General features: G+C 35.6%; 1 protein-coding gene across 5 annotated transcripts in view; it reads right to left on the reverse strand.

Moving 5' to 3' along the window:
* The window catches only part of LOC104357209 (ephrin type-A receptor 6), a 508,448-nt gene that overhangs the window by 448,254 nt on the left and 34,765 nt on the right, over window positions 1-25,429 (reverse strand). For all 5 annotated transcript variants that reach the window (XM_042788830.1, XM_042788826.1, XM_042788827.1 and 2 more), the window contains exon 2: window positions 20,934-20,998. In XM_042788830.1, coding sequence (XP_042644764.1) covers window positions 20,934-20,998 — 65 coding nt within the window. The remainder of the gene's footprint in view (window positions 1-20,933; window positions 20,999-25,429) is intronic.

Genomic DNA, 25,429 nt, shown 5'->3' on the forward strand with positions numbered 1-25,429 from the left:
AACTTTTCAACAAATCTTTAATAAGGTATGATACCAAATAATCAAAATATATTTTCACATAGCTTGAAGACTATTTTCATTGTGTTTGGCATAGTAAAGAAGGCACAATATTTCTAAAAGTGACAAGAAGACACCCTTCAGAATTCTCAAATTAGAACCAAATTAGAAAAGCAAATCTTATTATGTTATCTGTCTATAGTCTTTAAGATTAGATTAAGCTTCCTTTTCATAAGATATATCAATCTATTAATTCACTTAAGAAGAAAATCCTTAGTATTTAATTTTATTTCAAAATTTTATGGACACGGAAATTTATTTTCAGCAAAAACTTGTTAATTAATTCCCTTGTCCTTAAAATATTGGTCCTTCCAGTTGCACTCTGAGCAACATTTGTGTAATTGTACACCGCTACAGATTTCTGACAAAATGTCCCTTGGCTGTGTAGCCCCCATCCAAGGCAAATGGAAAGTTAGATCCATGGATGCATACTGCAAACCTTAAGTGCACTAGAAGAACCACACTTGAAGTTAAAGATTCTGATTTTTTTACATGCATAAAGCCACTGTTCTGGCATGCTTCCATCTCTGATGGGAAGTCCCTTGCACAAATCTACAGATTAAGCCAAATGACCACTGTGGTCCCAAGTGACTGTATATTTAGTCCATAAAAACAGAGTCAAATATTTGTGCTCCACTTCCAGAAGCAGTTAACTGTTATACCTTCTTTGCTTTTGTTCATAGTCGTCGTCCTGGCTTCATTCTCATTTTAGGTAGATGGTTTTACTTTTGGTAAAATGCATTTAATGTATGCCACTTCTATATGCCAATGGTTCAGAGATTTTTGTTATTGCAGTTTCTGTAGGGTTTCACACATTTTTGAGGCACATCAGTCACACCTGTGACTTTAATAGGTATAAAAGACATACCTGTTAACTTCTACTCCATAGATTTTTAGATCAAGAAGTTCCATCAGGTATACCAGAGACCATCTGCATCTATACCAAGGTGTAGATATGAAAGTACTCCATTTTCAGTTGGTGGCCAAGACACTCTCCCTGTTCCTTCTGCATTTACCTGCACGTGGTAAAATTTAGTCTCCTCTTTTTTTAATATGTGAAAAAGAGCAGGGAAATCCATGAATAGTAAGAACTTTACATTTGCCTTTAATTTAAGGTCTCAAAATGTACTTTACTCTTTTTAAAAGGATTTTTTAAAATCCTGGGATTAAGAAAGCTGCTGTATCAAATATCATGTCAGTCAGCATTAGCTGTGGCATTATTTTAGACAAACTAAGAATTTGAATAAAAATACTATTCTTCTAATGTCATATTCCCAGGGGTAATGAAAATAATTACAAATCATATCAGACGAGGCTATGAACTTTACAGGGCTGTGTTTCCTTTGCCATATGAACCACAAAGTATCTCAAAATTTTTGAATTTCACTTCCAAGGAATCCAGGTGTGATGTAGTTAATGCAGAATTTCTTTTATGACACTGCTCAACACTATTGACATGTTCTATGGCAAGGAACTACAAGAATCACATAACATCATTCCTAGAATCTAAACAAATCATCTTTGACATATCAGTGCAAATGTAAGCAGATCAAAAATGAGTAATAAATATTCAACTCTTGTAATTAAGTGAAATTTTAAGAAGTCAAAACATAGAAAAAAATAATCAAAAAGGGTTCTATCCAACGTAACTGAAAAGCTGTATAAAATCACCCACAGAATTGCACAGAAACAATTTTTCACTAATCTTCAGAAACATTTTTGGTATCTTTGATATCCTTGACTTTATTGTTAAATTGCAATTTAGTAGCTTATCTATTTAATTTTCAGTACAATCACAGAAAATAGTGGCTTCAGCAAAGTGTATTTCTTCTTAACAAGTAGTTTAACACTTATTCAACTTTTTTTTGACAGTATTTCAGTTCTTCTACATAGTAACTAGAATTGTTGTATTTAAAATTACAACTATGAAAAGGAATTAGAAATGCCATTTCAAATGCAACCATTTCTTATAGCTAAAATTTAGAAGCTTTCCAAAAGCAGCCCCAACCTGACTTTAAACTTGTAAACAAAATCTTAGTAGTACACTTTTTCATAATATTACAAGGAGACAGATTAAAAAAATTAATGTTTAGGCAGCACATTTAATTAACTATGTGGAACCTTTATGCATCCTGTGAATCAGCAGAATGTAGGTTAAAGTTGCATACAATTATGAAGTTTCATTGAAGAGTTCACAGAACATGAAAATGCTAGGAAAGTTTAGACTACAGTTCATATAAATATAAAATCATTCTTGTACTGCTCTCAAAAACTGTCAAGTCTCAGTTTAAATTTCTGTTGTGAAACTTTCCCAGAGTTAGTTGTATGTGAACTATGGCAACTGCAGTAAGCTTGGATTTTTTGCTTACTGGCATATCACTAATATTTAATTGATTTACTTTGTAAAGAGGAAAAAAAAAATGGAGATATATTGAAAAGAAAAAAACTTACTTTCAATTAACAATATAAGAGAATATTTTTCTAGGGCTGAAAGCCAAAAAATCTTTCTAGGTTTCTTTCTTCTGTATAATGTAATGAAGTTAGCTATAACCATGTATTACAGTTATTGTTATTATCCTATTTTTGACATTTTGTTTAAAACACATTACAATTCATTACTCTTAGTAAATGTTCCTATGTCTAAATTTGTCTTTACTGAAGTTCTGTCTTTTTTCTAACTAACCCTAACTCTGTAGGCACAAAATACGTGCTGAAAATTTTAAAAAGCCCTACTATATACAACAGTACTACACAAAAAGGCATAAATATGATAGCAGTGAAAAACCTGCCTCAATACTTCATAAAGATTCAAGCTTTACTCTTACACAAAATTTATCCCATTGCTTCTGATTAATTTGCTATCTCTAGTATCATATTTTATTGTATATTCATAACTTAATTACATGCAGGAAGTTACATTACTCCAAGGGAGTCAAGAAATATAAAATTTAATAATCACAGATTATAAATGATCTCTAGCTCAGGCAACCAGGTTGTAGTTTGGTCATGAGTCCCATGAGGAAGGAATATTCAGATTAAAGCCATTGCAGTAACTCTTATCCTGTTATCCTGGCTCTTCCGTATCAGTCAAAGAAGGAAATCCTTAACCCTTAGAAATAGCCTTCAGTATATAAATCAAAATAACTATGAAGAACAAAACATTTTCCCTCAGGAAATTTCCTGCACTGACCCAAATGGGGGCAGGTGGTGGTGGTGGGGGAAGTCTGAGTTGGTTTAATCTTCAACAGATGCTGATTTTGTGGGCTTGAATTAAAGCCAGATTTCTTATGATACCACTACCTCAAATATATTAAAGAGAATTTGATTTTTTTACTGAGGTGGTTTGCTGCATGTTTGTCTTAACATACTACTATCTGTTCCATAAAAGGCTCAAGATACACAGTATTTGGCAGTTTAGTGTTTCTGGAAGAACTTCTCCACTACATTTTTCTTTTTTTCTCTTCAGAAATGTGCAAAACTTCAAATAAAATCAGCTTTCTTTTCTAATTGTTTTGTTGCATTTTATTTTTAGAGGCAAAGGGAAAAATGTCACAGCAAAAGAGCCTCTGAAATTTAAAGCTGAATTAGGGCACTGAAGGGACAAATTCAAACACTGAGTTCTACTGAGGTGCAGAAAGCACGAAAAAAAATCCAGAATGCATTGCAATCTTAAAACAGGCAATTTTACAACTCAGTGGAACTGATCTAAGCACATATAACCCTAGAGGAGTGTATATGTATTTGCACATCTCTCTTGTTCATATACAGTTATGACTCAGCATCTAAGACTGAAGTGGCTACACACGTAATGAAATATTTTGAGCTAACAGCTAATAACAACAGTTGCTGGAACAGTTCTGCTATATTGCATTGTGAAGGACCAAAACTGGAGAACAGCGTATGTTTTTGAAAGTATTCTCTTAAGAATACTGTCTCTAAAGGTATGTCTGTACTAGTACATAAGACAGTGCTAGGGCAGTAGCCTTGAACACTGATGCACTATCACCCATACTGCTTATTTGTTAGCAGAGCCTCCAGTGTGGCTTTGGTCTTTGCCAACTAGCACGCCCCTAGACATTTTCTGGTGTATCTGGATAGTGCACATCAGGCAGGGACTGCTTCCATCAAGTGGTATGGATGAGGCCTGTAGTGAGCTTATGGTTATTAAACTAAAACCAAACATCTGTTTTTTTCTGATTGCTTACATACATACGTATCCTGACACAATAGGAATGTAGAAGGCCAGTTCTTCACACAATTTAAACACATTTTTAACTTTAAGCATACCACTTCAAAAGAAATACCCATACTTTTTAAAGATAGGCACATTTTAAAGTGTTTTGGTAAGCAAAACCATAAATTTTCAAGTATTTCCACTACAAAAATAAATAACAATAAAAAGGATACAACAGAATGTCAAAGGAAGAAGCTCATCAGTTTCTGGACTTATAGACTAAAAACTGCTCATCCTCTAGATAAAGACTCAGACAGGAGCAAGTATTTAAAATGGCTTTGTGGAGACACCTGCCTTCAAACCCAGGGCACAGACCCTGCTTTAGTAGCACAGACATAAAATCATTAGCTGTGCATGAAGTACCTGTTTGAATACACATATACACATCTCATTTGCTTCTGAGTTGTTTGACAATCCTAATTTGTGCTAGCTGCACAATGCAGTTTGATACAAAGGCCTCAGAGCTTTTTCTACTGGAAGTGGTATATTCACAGAACCAGTGCTGTGCAGAAACACAAGGAAAGTTTCTGAGAGCACTTAAGTTTAGGGTTTTGCTTCCTAGATAACAAATCCTGCCCTTCTAGAATGCCTGTTGGCTTGGATTTGGTGCCACACTGAACTGGCTATACTACTTGTGGCTCAGGTGACACCTTCATTGGACTTGGTCAAGAATCTCTGCAGTTCTGCTCGAAAGGCCAGTGTAAATAGTCCTCCGAGTCCTTCATCTACAGCTGAAGCTCATAGTCATGTTCATTACCAGAAATAAAACATTTCATTAGATGCACTAGCAATGATTGGTCTTGGCAATTCCTACACTCTATTTTATCCAAAGGAATACTTATGTTTCCGTTTAGTGAGGAAGAGAACAAAAACACATGAAAACTCATGACTCCTCATTAATTTCCCTTAATGGAAAAAAAGTTCTGTATGAGCCACGGGCCTTCTAATTGCAGGGCAGAAAACTTGAACTGAAATGACTTTGGGCAGTAAGAACAGAGGAAAAGAAACTGAAACAAGAACAGAAGAGGCAAGAAAAAACTTGATGCAACCACATGGGCAGTGAAAGCATTTGCCCTTAGTTATTTTGTCATGGAATAAAAAGCTAAAGCTAATCCCCTTAGCTTTCCTACGTGAAAGTGGAATCCCAAACTAATCCTTTTATAGTAGCTATACCACATGAAATGGGGTGTTTAAACAAATCCCCTTAATCATCATGGAAAGAATTAGGGAGCTAAAGTCAATCCCTCTAGCAATCCTACATGAAATACAGAACCAAAGCAATCTCCTTAGTTATGCTAGTGTTAATAATGAACCCAATCGATCTTATAAACTATTTCGATATAAAATTATTAGTAGGATTCTTCTATCATACCAAGGCCCAACAGGAGTATGCAGTAACATCTATGGTACAGTAAGCTGAACATTACTAGACAAACTTAATGGCACAGATTACATGTCTAATGCTCATCACTTCATGACTTACTAGTCATAAGCATAATACAAGAATCTCTATATATGCATTAGCTGAGAGGCAAAACAAAATGTCTGAGGTCTTTCTTAAGAAAATTTAAGAAATTAGGAGTACTCCTTGTAGTATGGAAAGCTGACAAAAAGTACAGACATGCAGAGAAATCACTGAACAAGGCCATATTAAGCATATAATCACATTTTTAGCTGTTGTGTCTGCTAATTTACACTTCAGTTTGTTTGGGTTTTTTTACATATTATGCAGTATGCCCAGTTTTCTAACACTACTAGTCAATTCCAAAGAAACATTAACAGATTTCTTAAAATAACTATTGCTAGTTGAATTCATACATAGTTCTTCCATTTAGTGATAGCCTTGTTTGAGAGACTTTATTGGTTTGTTTTTTTAAACAGATCTGGTTGGTAAGATCCTTCCCCAGCGTTAAAATGCCCAGAGGCAGGTTCAATTCCACCTTGTCTCAATGTGTCCACTGGAAGACTTTTGGTTGTTTCTAAACAAAACAACAAGATCAGAAATTCTCTAGAAATACCAAATGAAATCTGTACCATTTTGCCAAGTGAGACCATCAATTTCTGTTAATTTTAAGGTTACATGCTTGTCCTAACAAAATAAAACAAGGATTCAGCTAGAACATCTGCACCCTTCAAATGTTGTTCTACATCTCAAAAGCACTTATAATCTTTCAATTTATTTCTGCAAGTCATGTATTATGTTTTAAACTCACAGGAAGGGGTTCTTTTGATTAAATACAACAGAGGAGGATTACCCTCCTAAATCTGAAATATATTTATAAATTATTATTCATAAACACCTGGATTTTCTATTGGGTTTCTTTCTATTTTGTTCTTCACAGAATTGTGATTATTAAAAATAATTCAATTTCCTTATTAGCAGTCATTAAACATATCTGCAAACTATCTATTTTCCACTTTTTTAAGTAGTTTATTAGGATTATGTGAAGATTATCCAATTCTGCTATGACTGCTTACATAAAGATATAATCCATGTGGTGAAGGCCTCTGTACTTGCTCAGATCCTTTTACAAGCTATGCACATTAAGTCATGTGTGTAAATTACTCTGTAAAGTGACTCTTCTTAAATCTGAAGTTTCCATTTTTTTATATTTTGGACTAGCAATTGCTGCACACTTTAAATGTTAACTCTTCTTCAGGGAAGAGTTTTCAAGCTCAAGCACTGTATTAGAGGTTTAGAGACAGACAACTATTGGCAGAGAGAGCAAAGCAGAGATTAATTTCTTCAACACCACACTATCAGTCCAGCTGGAGTAATTTTTTCAGCAGTTTCAGGCCCAGTTTTACTACTCCAACATTTATAAGAGGGCCAGGATCTCCTCTCAGCCCTGAGTTTATGGAAGACTTGTCTTAGAGACAGAAAGTGGGATCACTGCAAAGCAGCAAGGAGGTGGTTAATAGACAAGGAGTATCCACAGACTACTGCTTCTTGGCCATCTTTTAGCTAGCAGGAGTCATAGCCTCTACGTATACTTGAGTTTTTAGCATGAATACATGGACAAAGAAGGACAAGTCACTGAGGAAGCTGGTAAAAACATGGACCTTTTGATAGAAGATAAAATACAGATGAAGAAAAATGAAATGGAGGAAGGAAAAGCAGGGAGAAAACTCTCTACCTACCTACAAGGATGAAAATGAAATGTATTAAGCCCTTGAAGACTGCAACTAACATGAAGATTTCAGACAGTGTCAAAATGGCAGATACAGTCCTTCTTGTCCCATACTTGAGTAAAAAAGAAATTAAAACGTCTGTCTCAGCACCACAAGGGAAAAAACTCTGGGAAATAAAGGAGTATTTAATAGTACCCCAAACTCTTCCTAATTGCTGTAGTAAGATCCACTTGGTAAGAATTCCAGTGGAGCAGAAAAACTATTTTTATACAGTCATGCCATCCTTACAACTGTTAAAACAGTTGGTATCCATGTTGGATCTCATAATTTAAAGCATCATTAGAACATAAATGATTTACTGTAATTTGCAAAGGGGACTAGGTGTGTGCTTAAGTACTTAAAAGAGGGCTAGAGAATGCTTCAAACTTGCAGATTTATTGACAAATTGGTTACTTCTCTGTAACTTCAAAAATTCATTCAATGTGTTTAATCATCTGTGAAAGGTCCAAAAGTAAAGTTGGGTTGTTGGTTTTTTTTTTTTTTTTTTAACTTCATTTTCTGTAAATTCTGAGTAAAGGCTTCCAATAAAAGGTCAGTCTACAGCAAATCCTTAAGAATATATTAATTCTTTCATTTTCATCATACACAGAATATCCACTTTTAGAAAATAAATTATTCCTGTCACTAAAAATGGTAAAGAGAAAGCAGCACTTTGTCTCTGGTCTCCCTCAATTACTGAACACCACATATGAGTACAAAGCAGCAACCAGTCATGAGATATTGAAGCATCTTTTGCTGCTGCAACTTTTTACATTTTTCTCTTGGAAAAAAAATGTATTTTTGTGGCTTTTGAACAATCCAGAGAGACTGTTTTCCATAACACCTATTTATCAGCTACTTAAGCATTTACGAGACCATTTCCTAAGCACACAGGAATTCCAAGGGGTATTTCCCATGAGTTCAGCATAGCAGTTCTTAAGTCTCTGAAAATACAATGGTTCAGGTAAAGAGATGTTCAGTATGCACCTGGTATTTCCATAAATATTGCTTTTCTTCCACTTTCCTTTTATCCTTTCTTTTCCATGATTCTGTAATGAAGGCAACACTCAATTTGGCATTCTTTCTAGCTCCACATGTGTGCACAGTGAACACTGAATTTTATCAGAACATTATTATATTTAATTGGGAATGGATATGACTGAATTTTTTAAATTTCAGAGTATTTACATGCTGGCATAAACTATAAAAATTCTGTAATTCAACACTGCTGAAAATATACCCCATGAAGCTTAAATCAATTATTCTTCTTCCCTCAATCCAGTCTGTTTTACTTCTCAAAATATGATTCTTTCTCTACAGAAAAAAAGGCAAGAATGTGCTAATTTTCACTAAATTATACTTTCTTTTCTTTTTTTCTTACTGCCCTTTTTGGTAAGCCAAGATACTGTAATCTTCTGAATACAAGATAAGAATGTGCAACCTACGAGTATTTAAAAGCTATTTTTCATGCATTGAGTACATAGATGTGCAACCCATGTATGGTACACTTATTTCTTTTAATTTCCAACCAACATATTTTTGAAAAAACAATAGAGGATTTAGCATATATTTTGTGCGGCTGAACAACTGAAAAGGTTAAATGTTTACTGTGCTCCACTACTTATAATGCTTCTCATATCTGCAATGAGAAACATAACAGAAAATATAAATACTGCTACTGCCACTTTAGGTCCTCTTTTGCTATATGATATATAACATACACTGAATAATAATAAATTTTCTTTGTTCATTATAATTAAAGTATATGTGATACATTAGATGATACACTAAAATAACTATCCTAAGAAAATTAAGTAAATAGTTTTACATTTTCTATTTGGCAGGTTTTGGGCATTGAGTGAATGAACTGCTTCTAACAAAATACAAACAAACTTTTTTAAGGAAAAAAAGGTTGGTATTTTAAATATCACTTCTCTGCATCAAGGATTATAAGACTGCCTGCCTTATTCCCTTTTTCTTTATTATATTCCTGATGCTACTCAAAAGCAATTAAAAAAAGAAAAAAAAAAACAAAAAACAAAACAACAAACAACCCACAACAAAACTGAGTCCTTAACGGTCATAAAAACATACAGACAAGTAAGAAAGCAAAGCGTATTTGATATGAGGAAGGAGTCAGGGAGGTTAGATCTTGGGCAAGAAAGAGCCCAACTCATTAAGAGTCATATCATTTCACTATTAAGTTGATACATTTGAATTTCAGCTATGTGACTTCAACATGGATTTCACCCCCTTGGCATGTTTTATGTTTAAATATTTGTAGAATCATGGAGGATAAAATAGAGAGGACAAGCTCCTAGCTTGACATCCAGGTAAAAGGTCATCCTACTAGAAAACCAGTAAGAAAAATGCTTCTGCTTCACAGATGGTCCAGAGTTCCAGTCATATACAGGAAATTTTGCCTTTACTGGGAATATATTTGTATACAGTATTATTTCAATGAATCAGGAATGAAAAAATAATGTCAAAAGTATATGCAACATTACTGTCATAAAGTTCAGACTTACCACACAATACACCAAAAATAGAATAAATTGCTTTCAGTTGAGCTGTTTTGATATTACTTCTATTGCTTTACTATTATAGATCACTATTGAAGTATATAGCTGTTCTGTACTGAACCATTGAAATATGTTTATAATCATCCTTCATTATATTTGCATTACTACAGTTGGCTTGTTGGTTTGGTTATTTTTTTAATTTACAGCAAATTATATCTCATTGTTTAGGCTATGAATGCTTTAGATCTGTGACTGCACAGTGGCAAGAATAAATGGGCCCAAACGTGTTTGTGATATCCAAATAAGAATGTGACAGTTTATTTTGCCAGTAACTATCCTCTGCAGAATTTGTAATCAGATGTTTCACACAAAACCAAATGAAAACCAATCAGAATACTGCCCAAATGTATGTATAAAAAAAATTAGGATGACAAATAATATCTCCTCACAGTGCCTAGAACATTTTGTGAGTTTAACCATTTCAGATGGATCGTACTCTGGTAACCCTGCATCTATCCAGCTGTTGTGGTTTGAGCCTCGTTGGCAGCCAAAGGCCATGCAGTCACTCTCTCCCCCTTCTCTTCTGGCAATGAGAAGGGACAGAGAGCCAGGCTTGGGGTTCGAGATAGGACTGGGAGGGGAAAATCACCCTTTATAGTCACAAGCAGAAGGCAGACTCGTTAGGGGACGGAAAAAAAAGAACATACATTTATTACAGACACTAACAACACTTAACAGAGTAGGACCGTGAGAGGTATTGCCACATCTTGAGAACATCTTCCTCCCACCCCTCCCTTCTTCCCGGGCTCAGCTCTGCTCCCGATATCTCTACCTCCTCCCCTCAGTGGCACAGGGGGCAGGGAATGGGGGGTGCAGTCAGTGCTACCACTTCTTCCATCTTTGGTGAGGGGAGCTTCTGGAACTTGTTTCCCCTGCTCCATTGTGGTCCCCCTCTCACAGGAGACAGTCCTCCACAAACTTTCTCTAATGTGAGTCCCTCCCACAGGCCGCAGCATTTCTTTACACTGCTTCGGCATGGGACACCAAGTTTCTCCAACTGGAGTCCCTCCCATGGCTGCAGCCCTTCCTGAGCTGCTCTGGTATGGGCCACTCCCTCATGCTGCAATCCTCCCAGCGCTGAATTACAGCAGCGGGGATACCTTTTCCCACAAGACCCCGGCCTCCTTTGGGCACAGCACCTTCATCATCTAGGCGAAAAACACAGGCCATAAATCAATGTCTGCTCCACCGTAGATCTTCATGGGTGGCAGAGGGGGTCGCCCTGCCGTCTCACCACAGGATATAGAGGGTCTCTGCTCCAGCACACCTCCCCTCTCCTTTCTTCCTCCGTTCCTCCACTGACCTTGGTGTTCATGCAGCTGCAGCAACTCCTCCTCACAAGTCCCACTGCCTGTCACCACGTCCCTTCTTAAATACATTATCACAGAGGCGCAGCTGATTGGCTCAGTTTTGGTGCAGAGGTAGAGCTGACGTGGAGCTGGGAGAGCTTTGAGAAGCTTCTCACAGGGGGCCGCCCCTATAGCCCCCTTCCCTCCTACCAAAAAACCCCACCACTCACGCAAACCCAGGACACCAGTAGATACTCAAATCCCCAGCGCAGTCACAGCTAAGGCCAGGGTTTTCAGGTTACATATGCAGACAAATTAAGATTTTTGCCATTTTAACAGGAAATAGAGGCAAAAACAAAAATTCAGGCATGCACCGAACTACTTAGACATTTAAAGTCCCAGGGGCATACAGTTTTCAAGAAAAACTTTTATGTTTTAAGAGACACTCCTAAAAGAAACATGGAAACTTGACTCCCACAGGCAACTCATCTTATATTAGCAACAGCAATTCCTTTAGAAAAGCTTTCCTAGACATTTAACTAGATCTTGGATATATGTAATTGTTTAATCCCTGCAGATGGAAATTAATCTTAAAAAAAATACCCCTCAATTTACCTTTTCCCTCATACAACATATTGACTGTCAAAAAGGATTCTAAATATGGCATTGCAGAGCATGGTGTCTGATTATGTCCAAATTGCAGCACAAATACGTGACGTCAAATATTTTTCTTAATGTCATCTCTGTAAACTTCCCATGTTGTGTGAAAATCTGATTAGCTTACTTCTTTTTGCTTCATCCCTGTTAAATGTTCTGACAGATAAATCCTTACTTTCTATTAAACTTGTTATTAAAACCACAGCCTCTGTGACACCTCTAAAATCCTGCTGGTGAGCTTTCATAGAAGTAACGACATATCTTTGTTGCAGTTGAACTGCTGTAATAGAGGGAAGAATTTAGACTTTTGGATGCATTTTCTCTCAAAATTGTCCCCAGTTCTTAGTTAAAACTTTGTTTCTTCCTACTTCTCCAACATCTATCTACATGACTGCAGTTCTCTGTTCCACATACTATTCAGGGTGTCCCCAGGTGGCCAAAAAGATCAATAGCATCCTGGATTGTATAAGAAATAGCGTGGCCAGCAGGACTAGGGAAGACACTAAGGCACTGGAGTGAATCCAAAGAGCAATGAAGCTGGTGAAACTCCTGGAGCGCAAGTCTTATGAGGAGCAGCTGAAGGAACTGGGGTTGTTTAGCCAGGAGAAAAGGCGGTTCAGGGGAGACTTCACTGCTTTCTACAACTATCTGAAAGGAGGTTGTAGAGAGGTGGGTGTCCGTCTCTTTTCCCAAGTAACAAGTGATAGGATGAGAGGAAATGGCCTCAAGTTGCACCAGGGGAGGTTTAGACTGGGTATTAGGAAAAATTTCTTCACTCAAAGGGTTGTCAAGCACTGGAACAGACTTCAGGGAACTGGTTGAGTCACCATCCCGGGAGGTATTTAAAAGATGTGTAGGTTTGGCACTTAAGGACATGTCTAGTGGTGGACTTGGCAGTATTAGGTTTACAGTTGGACTTGGTGATCTTAAAAGCTTTTTTCAACCTAAATGATTCTATCATTTGCTTGGAATAAAAGTGAAACACCTTCAGATAGAAGTAATTTTCAGATGTTGACATTTTTTCCTGTTGACTTTCACAAAACTTTAATTTTAATTACGTTCGCTGGGTCTGCCTGGAATATAGTTAATTTTCTTTATAGTTGTCCATATGGTGCTGTGGTTTAGACTGCTGACCAAAACAGTGCTGGTAACACACCAGTGTTTTAGCTGTTGCTGAACAGTGCTTGCACAGTATCAAGGCCTTCTCTGTTTCTCACTTTGCCCTCTCAAGGAACAGCTAGGGTTGGGCAAGGGGTGGGGAGGGGGACACAGACTGATGAAAGGGATATTCAATCCCACATAATGTCATGCTCAGCAATCAAACTGGGGGGGTGGTAGTTTTTTCAAAGTAGCCATTGCTTGGAGACTGGATGGGCATCGGTCTGTTGGTGGGAGATTGAATGAGTGCCTTTGCATCACTTCTTTTCCCCCCCACTTACTAAACTGTCTTTATCTTGAACCACGTGTTTTTGCCCTTCTGATTTTCTCCCCCATCCTACTGGGTGTGAGTGAGCAAGTCACTGAGCAGGGGCTTAGCTGCTGGCTGGTGTCAATCCACCACAATATACCATATTAAGAAGCAGAGGATGTCTTTGACTTGTTCCCTAAGCCATGGTTCTCCAACCACAGAGCAGACCACGAACCAATAAATACAATTAGATTTCTTAAGTCTAGTTTTAAATGCCCTGAATTATCTTATTCACCTCACAAATCCTGACCTTAAACTATGTTTATGAAAATGGTTTAGTGAACATAACATGCTGTGACCTTTTTCAGCCATTATATTGGTTGTCACATGATGCATGATTATAAGTAGTTTACAATATTCAACCACAGATTACAGAGACTAGGAAGTATTATCATACATCATATAGTCATATAGTATCATAAATACCGTATTTTAGCTATAAAAATGAAACATAGTTAGGTTTTTTTCTAATGAGACTTTTCCAAGATAAGTTGTTTGGTAAATATTTAGAACACTGAAGTCACACAGAATTATATAAATGTTTTGGTCAGAAACACTCATTGAAGGATGATGTATATTTACGTATCTAGGACTGGGAATACCACTTTTACCTAACAGATAGATTACTATGTGCTATAAAACTGCTGTTTTGGAAGACAATTATGAGCCACAGTGAGAACCAACTCAACATGAGCTCCCAATATTATTATTGTAGTGAGAAAGCCTACTGGGATCTCTTTGATGGTTAATCAGTAAAGAAAAGTAGCATTATGATTTGTAACTGTAGAAAATAATTAAATTGACTGTAAATGCTACATACTTTGTCCATATTTTCAAAAAAGAACCACACAATGATTTGAAATTTGGAGAAGGAGGAGTAATGAAGGGATTCATCAATATAGATACAGTATAAGGCTGAGAAGGAAGAATCAGACAGTAGGAACCCTTTTTCAAAGTTATCTAATTAATTAATGGAACAAACTACAAGGGAAAATTATGATTTTTTGATATCTTTTAAGAAGAATTATTTCAGTAAAATACTTGGTACTGAGTAAACACACTGGCGAGGCTTGAAACCTTACAGCTTCTGATATAAGGGTGATCTGATGAATTGTTCCTTCTAGTCATGAAGAATTTAAACATCTATTGAGTTCTAATATTTACAGTATTAAAAGTGAGGATTAGAAGTCCTGATGATATTATAATTCACACTGCTACACAAAATGTTTAAATCACTGTCATTCTTAAAATCAGTACTGAATTGGCTGTGTTGATTTGCAGATTTGTATGTTTACAAATACACATAGCTTATCTGGTTTCTACTTCATGGACAAATCCAATGACTGGGAACTACAGTGAGAACCTGCATTTCTTTCATGCCATAATCTGTACTATTTATTTGCTGTTATGTTTTGTAAAATGTAGTTCTCTGCTTCTAGGTAACAAGATAATATAGAAATATAGAAATATAGAACTCGGCTGTGGACACTGAGTATCACCATATTTACGATACACTCCATAATTTTTTCTGATAATGTCATACTGCTGCCAGAGCATGTTTAATGCACTAACCTCACTTTCTGTTTGTGTATTAGTGATTTCACTATGCACATCTTAGTCTTGTATCTCAGATACTTGCTTATGTTTTATTTGCTTATCTTGCTATCTTTTACCACTTTCACATAACTTGCTCTGTTCTCTCTAATTTATCATTTTTCCCACCTTATATTCCTTCTTTCTATATTGTTTGTGTTGTGCCTAAAGCTAAATCTGATACTTGTGTTATCATTTCACACAGAAAAATCGTACTGCCTTTCTTTGTTCTTTTCTTTAAGTCAACTTTCTTAGCTAACTTCTTACACTGTTTTCTACTCTTTATGCACCCAATGACTTTGTATTGCAGAGTGATACCTTTTTTTTGCTAATTGTTTTGTTTATTGATAGTTTTAAAAAAGGAAGGGGCTTAAGCTTCTCTCTTTCTTTAGAAGTGTTTTGTTTTTATCTGACTTCAAAGGCAATTAGGAGAATTCTAAAAAATAATCAATCTAAAAATTAAGGTGAAGTTGGATGTAGCTATACTGAAAGAAATGTTTGTAGGTTGGTACTGGAAAACTTCAGTATCATCTCTGATTACAACCTGAAAAACGATTAGTGAGTGAGTACCAGTGACAAACAGTACTAAGCCATTACCATAAGCTATAGAAATATTTTCTAATTAAGTATGAATGAGCTAGAAAGTGAATTGTTGGCTGATGCATTTACTGTAAAACAATTATTTTAACAGAGAGGGTATAATAATCACTCTGGTAGGGTAAAAAAAAGATCAATATTTTGACAAGTCCAGTCTCAATGGATTCATAACAGAAAAAAAAAAAAAAAAAACTAAACCTGTATATTAGTGAGAGTTATTAAAAAAATTAAAAGATTCCCCAAAGAAAGAAGATATTCAAAACAAAAATACTTCTGTAGATAAATCAATAAGAAAACTATCAACTGACTAGGAAGCTGTTCAAATAACTGTGGAAACTGGGATTAAAATAGTTTCATCACTCACACCGCTGTCAAATAATTTAGAGGACTTCTAGTAGGCTCTTTACTGCTAAGGCTATATATTTTGCCTACTATGACAAGTCAAGGCAGCTTTGTGTTATGAGTCACCTTGCCATCCTTTTATGCCAATTTTAAAAATTTTCTGGAGTTTATGAAGTAGCTACACACAAGGTAAAATTTAGATTAATGTCAGAGTATTTTTTCTTTATTAATTTTCTTCTTCAAATAAGAGCACTTTATTCCAAATTAACAGTTGCAAAGTAGATTCAGCTCATGCAAAATAAGGCATTCTTAGAGTTAAGTAGGGGTACTCACAGTAGAAGTTTATCAGGAATAGACAGACCCTAATGACAATAGTCTCCAAACCATAGCTGATAAGCAAATTTTGCTCACAAAATTGTGTTACATTGTTTAATGCAATGGGAAATAAATAATATATTTTTAAAAGTTACATTGACATCAGAAGGAAAAAACCCAACAACTGGAGTTGCCTAAGGTACATTATTTTATTAGTATTACTGCTAATGGAGAAGTGAAGGTTGTGGGTGTACTATATTTCAGTTAGTTTTTCAGGTTTTCTCCTTTCCTCCCTAATTTTCAAAACTTTATGAACCACCTGAACAGTGCTTAAGCCCCTAGAAAAAAAATGTCTTTCTAGTAGGCACAGCACCACAAGCTGTAGTGAGAAAACCTGAGAAAAATAATCCTGTCCCCAAGGTCAGCAAACAGACTTCAGCTGGAACCCTGGACATGAACTCGACTGGCCTGTCCTCTAGCTCACATTCGCATCCTCTCTTGAAACGTGTGAAGGGGTTCCTTCCCATTTACAAATTAAAAAAATATTGTTCTGCATTTTCAAGGTTATGGAGGGACAGTTTGTTGAATAAAGATCCACTTTCATTCCACAGCGCATGCTTTTTCATAAATCAACCAGTTATTTTGAACTATAGCCCAAAGAACAGAGGAAGTATCAGATTTTCCCATTATTAAAGTAGAAATTTTAGACAGCTCATCACTGAGAAGCTAAACTGAAACTAAATCAACAAAAGCTGATTCTATTGACCTCAAAGATATTAATGTTTTACACCACATTTTTTTAGCTCTAAGCACTTAATTTATTGCCTGTTCAAAATATAAGGAAAAAATCTGACAAGCAAATAAAGGAAACAAATTTGTAGGAAAAACTATTGTATTCTTGTGCTTCAGGAAGGCTGCACAACTAACTGGGAAGAAAATGAAAAAATAAAATAATATATTATATTACCAAGGAATGGATAACATAGATGTGCATGACACATCTTCACAGCTAAATGATGGGGCTGCATACAAATGTCACATGCAAAACTACTGTGTTGTATCTTTACTTGCTTGGGTAGGTACCCCTAGAGGTTAAAAAAACTGCTGAAAGCTTGCAAAAGTTACATTATGAATCTATTATAAATAAAAAGTGTGGGAGGTGAAGGATAAGGTTCTGCAAATTCCAAAAGAATACCTCCTAATTTTTTTCTCATACTTCACCCTAGCCTGTTAGTTTAAAATCTCTGAGGTATACTCAATATTACCCAAATCCCAAGCATTAATATTTCAGTTGCTATTTAATTTAATGGAAACATTCTTTGTGACTGAGTATGCCAGTAAACCAGTGACTTCTGTTAATGTCACAGTCTCAAGAAAACCTATCATTCCATCCTCCTAATCTCAAAAATGTTCATCAGAGCAGTAACTATAGGTCAATGACATTTTTCTTACACACGTAAACACCACACACACACACACTTATTTTTGGGGGAAAAAAAAACCCAAGTCTGATTAAAGTAATATGTAAGATTTCTGCAGTAGCTGAACAAAAATTCCTATCAAAAGCACAAACAAACCAAAACCTGTCACTGTCCTCCAGGAAAGGGAAAATGTTGATGTGACCACAATGGGACAAAATATGTTCTTATTTCTGCAGTGATAACCACACCAATAATTATGTCATATTCTGAACTAGGACAGATAAGTAGATTAGATAGCACTGTGGATATAAAACAACATCTCTGATGTTTGTGCAAGATTTAGAAAGATAACAGTTTTACCATTCTTTACTAAATCAGTAAATATAATAGGAGTTATTAGCCAACCCCAAAAGCACTATTTTGCCTTACATTTTAATAGGAATCAAGTCATAATTTACATGAACATTGGCCTTTTGTTTCAGAGATTGCATACAAAAGTGACATGAAGAAGCATACAAATGTCATATTCTGTTACGTACATAAGCACTTGTAGGCTCAATTTTCTTCTTACATTTGTGTAAGGTACAGGATCGCAGAATAACTTAAATAGAAACAGCTTAGAAATACATTTCAGTTCAGTTTTTAACTTCAGTATCTTTAATATTTTATAAGCCACAGTAATGTAACTTTTCACATTTTAATAGCTTTATGCAATTTTTTGTATGTTCAAATACCTAAACTAAAATGTACATTTCGTATATTTGAAAGAAGTTAGAATGATGTTAACTCTGATCAGCAAATGTTGATTTTAATCAGCAGTCCTGCGTAACTCTCAGTGAGTGAGAGAAATAGCTCTGATTTCATGTAAGTCATTTGGCCCCACTATTTATTTTGGGGTTTTTTTGTTTCTTCCTTCTTTCTGCACCATTTCAGAGGTTTCACTAAGTCCTACTGCTCACAGCAGCCTTTCCTGGAAGTTGAACTAAGGCATTTTCCTTCATTCCACTGTGAGAAATGGAGGACCTTTTTTGTCTGCATATCCAGTCACCTCCTGCTGTATGTGACCAATATCTCATAGACTTATTCTTAAATGGATCATGCTTCTCAAAATCATGTAATCTCACCTGTACAACTTCCCAAAAAGTTTGTTCAAAAACTTCTTTGTTGTAGCGCACATGAATCTTTATCCCATTTACTGCTTAGATTAATTCATCAACAGACATATTTTCTTCCTGAGTTACCAATACACGCACATTTCCCTTAACTACCTTTCCGTACCTAATTTATCCCCTTCCTCTCAGTTTCCACTCTAGTGTCTTCTGCCTATTTTATGTGTCAGGAAGCCTTATTCTGTATGTTCTCCTCATTCTAAAAACTGCTTTTTTCTCCCATATTTACTCTAGATAAATTTTTTAAAAAACAAATTATACTTGGGAAATTCTCTAATAATTGAATCCCAAGTACTGATTCAAATGTAAACCCCTTGTATTCTAGTAAGTGCTGCCAATTCTTAAAACACAGCAAAGGTCCTAAGACACCCAAAAACCTCAGTATGCTGCAAAACTAATGTTAAGGGTATGTATGACCAATCAAAACAGATATGTTGTAATAGTTATGTTTTAAATCAACTTTGAGTGCAGGTTTTTTCCTGCTTGTATATTGTAGTTATTGCTGTTGGGGTAACTAAAGCTTTTGAGAACTTACAGAATAACTGAAATTCTGTCTTGTGTGCTTTCCAAATTCCAGTCTCCCTGTTCAGTTCAATGGACCTCATCACAAAGCTAGAACAAAAAATCCTTTCTGTATTTTCTCATCATGATATATGACAGTATTTGCTTTTTTCTAAAGCAAAAATTCTTCACTGTATTTTCTCATCATAGCGTATAACAGTATATGCTTTGTCTAGGAATTCTGAAGGAAATAAAACTTTCAGAATTGTAACTCAGATTGCATGAGACTGCATACAAAATGTAAACCACAGAGGTATCTGTAACAGACTGCAATTATGTCTAGGAATACAAAGAACTGGAAACCCCTGAAAAAGAGTAATCCATAAAGTTGAAAATAGGCTGAGATTAAGAAATGTCACGTTGCTTGAAACCCCTGAGGGCAGAGACACAGAAGGCATGTTATAAAAATGGATTATTAAGGTGCTGAGGATAGACAATTTCTATTTCCTTCTGGAACAAATCACAAGAAATAAAATAACTAAAAATGAAACAAGATTTTTCACTCAGAAAAACAGTATTTTCTTGAGCTCATTTTGAAGAAGCAAGCAATTATATGCCTCATACACAAGAATTAAGAGACAATGCCATCTAATATAAAAATAAGTGATATACAGTATGTACAGTGACATCAGAACTAGAAGCTGATGCAATAGGTGTTAAATGCTCCAGTATATTGTATCTTAATTAAAAAGTGAAACTACAAATGCCTCTAATATTCTGTTAGGTGCATTAGCTGGGTGGAAAGAGAAGACAGCTTTTGGAAGTGTAGCCACTGGAAAAGCATTTATGGTTGAACTTTGAAGAGTAAAAATGCTCCTCTTCCACACACTCACGTGGCCACACCACCTCCAAGTATACCAGACACCTCTAACACTCTAGGGCCCTGTACACAATGTCAAGTGCCGCCTGGCAATCTGTACTAACAGTACAGTGAACTCGTGTAAGACATTAAACTGGAACAGCAAACCTTAATCTAGAATGATCAGTGCAGGAGAAAAAAAATCTATTTAAATATTTTCTCTAAATGTTTAAACTAGTTTAATAGCATTAACGTATTTATAATGTTTTTCTGATTTAGCTAACCTGGTACCGTTTTACCAGATGCTGAAGACCATATTAATCCTCACTTAAATCATTAAATTTTGGGTTAAGTTATAAAACTGAAAATTATTTTTTCTTTTATTTCACAAAAAATGGAGTCATAACACATTCCTCTCACGTAGGAATTTGTGATATGGAACTTTATGATGTGTAACTGTTAGAATCAGATTTAAAGAAACTCAGAAAATCAAGAAAAGGGCACAATAATGTGTCCTCTTGTCATTATCACATCTGTTATTCCTACTTACAACACAGTCTGGTCCAGTCCTGAGAACAACTAAAATCTTTCTGAAAAGTCTATATTGCAAGAATATCACTTCCAAAGTGTCCGAATGCCAAAATCAAGACAATAAAACCAAAATGGTGAGTGACTTACCCCATTTAAAGGAAATGTTTTCCATCCTAGTTCTCCGAGGGCAGCTGTAGTATCAAGTAACACAACTGAAAGTGGAAAAAGAAATGGTATGTTTGCAGTATTGCTTGAATTAGACATATACAGCATAGTAAAGTATTAAACTGGTATGAATTGAACTAGCTGTACTAGCCAGGTACATGTGCTTAAAGCTCTTAAAACAATTAAAATGTTGGAGTATTAATAAAAACAGAGCCTAGATATTTAGGCTTCCATGGCTTACATTTCATTATCAAATTTCTCTGAAGATATAACTCTTACAAAACCTAAATCTTTTGCAGAAATCATTACCAAATCACAATACACTCCCTTTTCATCACTAAAAGGTGCCTGAATAAGCATGCACATTTCTGCAATCCCTTGCCTGGAAGTCTAGAAAGTCTGCACATGGACCTCAGCACTAAAGCTAATAAAATAAATAAAAACAGAGTTTCAAAAGTAAGATGTTTTAGAAAAAACATAAACTTCCCAGAAAAAAAGTTATACAAGTTGTATAATTCAGAAAGAACACAAAGACTAACAACTTTAGAGTTGGTATTTTAGCTGGAATATAACAGTGCTGAAAGCTGCTACATATATTTTGTATCACTTTTTGCATTTGTTTTGTTTTTTAAATATATGACAGGATGTGCATTATTGTACCTGAATATTAAAAAATGTTTTTGCATTATTGTAACATGTTAAATTGCACTAGCTTAATTTTTCTCTTCCTTTCACTAACATGCAAAAATTATACAGAACAAAAATCATAATAATAAGGAAGCTGACTGTAAACTAAATATTTAGTACATGAGACATTGTACCTACATGTACTACTGCCCTCTAATGGAATTGTTTCATGTGACCCTCTCATTTAAGAAGTGTAAATCAGGTTTTAAACAAAAAATCAAGTATTGTATAGGGCAGTTTTTAACTATCAAGGTAGTGTGTTTTGAATGTCCGGTTCCTCCTTACAGCCCACAAATTCCAGTTCTTCTCTGGATCGTTAACTGATGGAGAAAAATTTAGCTATTGGTTTGGAACATGACACCATTATCCATACATCTGGGGGTTTTATGCTGTTGCACATCTTCCACCTCTTGCCTGACAAAAAAATCAATGTACAGCTATCTTTAATGTGTTTCTATAAAGCAGTGCAGCAGGAGCAGTAGATGCCAGATCATGGATTTCTGCCTTATGGAAGGGGCACATTGGTATGGAAACTACATGATCTTGCCAGCTTATCAGAGGAAACTTGACCTAGCATCTTCCTTTGTCTTTTGTATTAGTGACAATTAGAGCTCCTCTATATTTGAATGTATGTTGACTTTTAACCTGAAACTTAAATAGTTTGATCAGCAAATTTATAGTCTGGTAACAAGCTCAACATTAACCAAATAAAAGTTTAATGCTTTATTTGAAGAAACTAATGGCATTTTTAACAGGTTATTCAACAAAGGGGGATATTCTACTTTCCATTTCTTTACCACGTCACCAGTTTACGAAGCTTTGTGAATAACTTGAAGATAAAGCAAATATTTTTTTACAAGCCCTATTTTACATCCAAAAAATGGAATCACTATCCCCACTGAGACTACTGCTGTCTTCTGTTTACTGAAAAAGCTATGATTTACAGCTGTCGTAGTATCTTCTATTTGCATCATGCTACCTTACTCTTGTTGAAGAGTCAGTAAGGTGTCTTCCTATTTGGCCTGTGATGATGCAGTCTTCTGTGTTAACCTTCAAGATATAATGTACTGGAGATCTGTCACCTCCAAAAATTTAGATTTGGATAATTTAGGTTTAGTTATCTCCTTTTCAAAGAGAAGACCAAACGCTTAGCTGGTTTCTGAGAATATTCCTTTTCATCTTTGGAGTTTATTTTTTTCTCTCCATTGCTCCTCACCTCCTCTCTCCACCCAGCAAACATGGACTATTTGTAAATATACTTAGTTTTCAGCTGAGGTTTTATCTTGCTACTTGCAGATCTGCAGGCAGGAATGGACTCTTTCTACAGTGTCGGGGCTTGAAGAGTCATTTCAGTTTTACAATTTTTGTGGTAGCAGGACCATGATTTAATAAACATCATCCAAGTATTTAAAACTAATACTTCCACAGAACAAGCCCCAAAACAGACGAAAGAAAACTAATTCGTTTCTTCAGTGGAGCTTGAATTAATTAATTCCTTGCCCAAACCAATCAAGTACTACTTGAAAGCTCAAAACTATACATCAAAAAAATTAAAAACTAGAAAAAATTAATCAGTGAAAGTATGAAAAGTTTAAATTTAGTGGAACTATGAATGAATAACATTTCTTGTATACATTTACCAAATGACCCTCATCAAATAAGTCAGTTTTGTTAAAATAAAATTTTTGTTACATTTTACATACCAAGCCTCTTGTATCCTCACATATGCTCCAACAAATCTGTTAGAACCTCAAACTGGAGAATTCAAACCACCAAATAACTACCAACCAGAATCAGAATGCTATCACCATCAGAGTCAGAAATGAAAATCATAAAAATTAAAACTCTTTCCAACAGTACTTGTGTTACAAGACATAAAATAATTATCAATCAAAAATGTGCAAATACTGGCAGACCAAGTAAATGCTATGTTTACAGCAAAGAAATACAAACCCCAGTAAAGTGGTGAAACCAACAAGGCTGGTTATACAGATTAGGACATGGATAAAGTAATAAAATCCTCATACACTTCAGTGATTTGGAGATATCTACATGATAGACTTCAGTGTGGGACAGAGATACCCAAGCTATCTTTAAATGAGGTAATTAAGAAGCAGTCTACCCCCAGCAGCACAGATCTAATGGCAGACAAATTTGCACTGCCAAGAAGCTTCCAACTCGCAGCTCATTGGCAGAAAATTCACTCTGTCAACGAAATCCATACTAAGAAGAATGCCCAAATGTAGATATCTGAATTATATACAGGAATGAATGCTTCTCCTCTGACTGCAGAATAGTGTAGGTTCCAAAAGAACTGGAAATTCACATGCAAAGAGTCTAAAAAGAGATGGTGAACACTACACATATGATGCTTAAAATGAGAAAATTCCCTAAAAAGTTAATGGAACCAGGAAGCTATATTTACTGACCCTTGTCCCTACATTTACATATTTATACTCCTTTGTATACCATTAAAAGCCCCATTCCTCTTAAATGAGACTTCATGCAAAGTGGCCATTATGGACAAGCTGCCAGCATAAGCAAAAGTGTGTGTCTGCGACTACTACAGTTAATAAATTCGTTGCAACTAAGCAATGTTATTGACATTTGACATCCAACTTCCACTTGTAGCAGGCAGTTTTCTGATGTGATGTAAAGTATAAAACTTGCAGAGTGAAGAAGAGTGAAAGAGTGTAAGTCTTCCATTACAAAGTCATGTCACAATTCAAAATTAACTCAAACATCCTTTAAAAAATCTCTTTGAATAAAAAGAACTTAGTTTTAGCACTTGCATGTCCTTCCTTACATAACTGAGCTATGGATATACACTTGCACAACAATAATATACAGACTTAAACATACAGCTGTAAACCTATTATTTTAGCTAACTGTACTAGTTCATACTTATAATTTAAATGTGTTTAGCTTCATTTTCCAGTACATACTTTAACAGATAATACATTCATATAACTCATTATGCCATGCTGAGCTCCAGTTTCCTTTTTTTTTTTTTTTTTTTTTGGATATATCTTACATTACTATTATTAGACTTTACAATTGAAATTAATCTTTTCAGAGGTTTTGTCCAGTCCTGAGGGAAATGTTTTATTTAAAATTATGAAGAGCAGTGCTCCAAGGACTGACAGTGTAGAATTTTAATTCTAAATCCAAAATACTGTTCTGAAGATGAACTCTACAATCTTGTCTGTACAACCAAGGAAAAAAGCCTTCCAAACATTAATTTCACCAGTTTATTTTCTCCTTTCTTTACACTTCTCCAGACAGTCTGGCCTAACAGTTTTAAATAAATAAAGGATTTTGGCCAACTAATGGAATCATAGTCTGCAGCAGAGTAGGCCATCAGATCACCCAGCTTGATCTCCCACTCATTGTGGACTAATACATTTCACTGTTACCTCTATAGTGGGTAAACTAAAGATCTGCAAGGAAAATAGAATGAGAGACATTAATTTCTTAAGACAACACTAGTAACTGAGGGAGCTGCAGAAAAATACCAGTGTGGAAAAACCCCAAGAAAAAGTGCCAAAATGCAGAAGACAACTTGTCAGGACTGCAGGCCAGCTCACTCCAACACATCCCACCCCGGTGACAACTGCTGGGCCAGCAGGGACTCGCCAGGTGCCTGGGCTGGGAGCGAGGAGCATTTGCCGCCTAGCCTGGCAGCATGTTTGCCCTAACTGTCTGCTCTGTGGCTTTAGCCAGCAAATGCACACCGTGCTCTCAGGAGCTACGGACATCCTGTGTGCGGAATCTCTCATCCGCACTGGGTA

The sequence above is a fragment of the Tyto alba genome, unplaced genomic scaffold (genome assembly GCF_018691265.1).
Source record: "Tyto alba isolate M040663 unplaced genomic scaffold, T.alba_DEE_v4.0 Super-Scaffold_14, whole genome shotgun sequence".
In the NCBI taxonomy this organism is placed as follows: domain Eukaryota; kingdom Metazoa; phylum Chordata; class Aves; order Strigiformes; family Tytonidae; genus Tyto; species Tyto alba.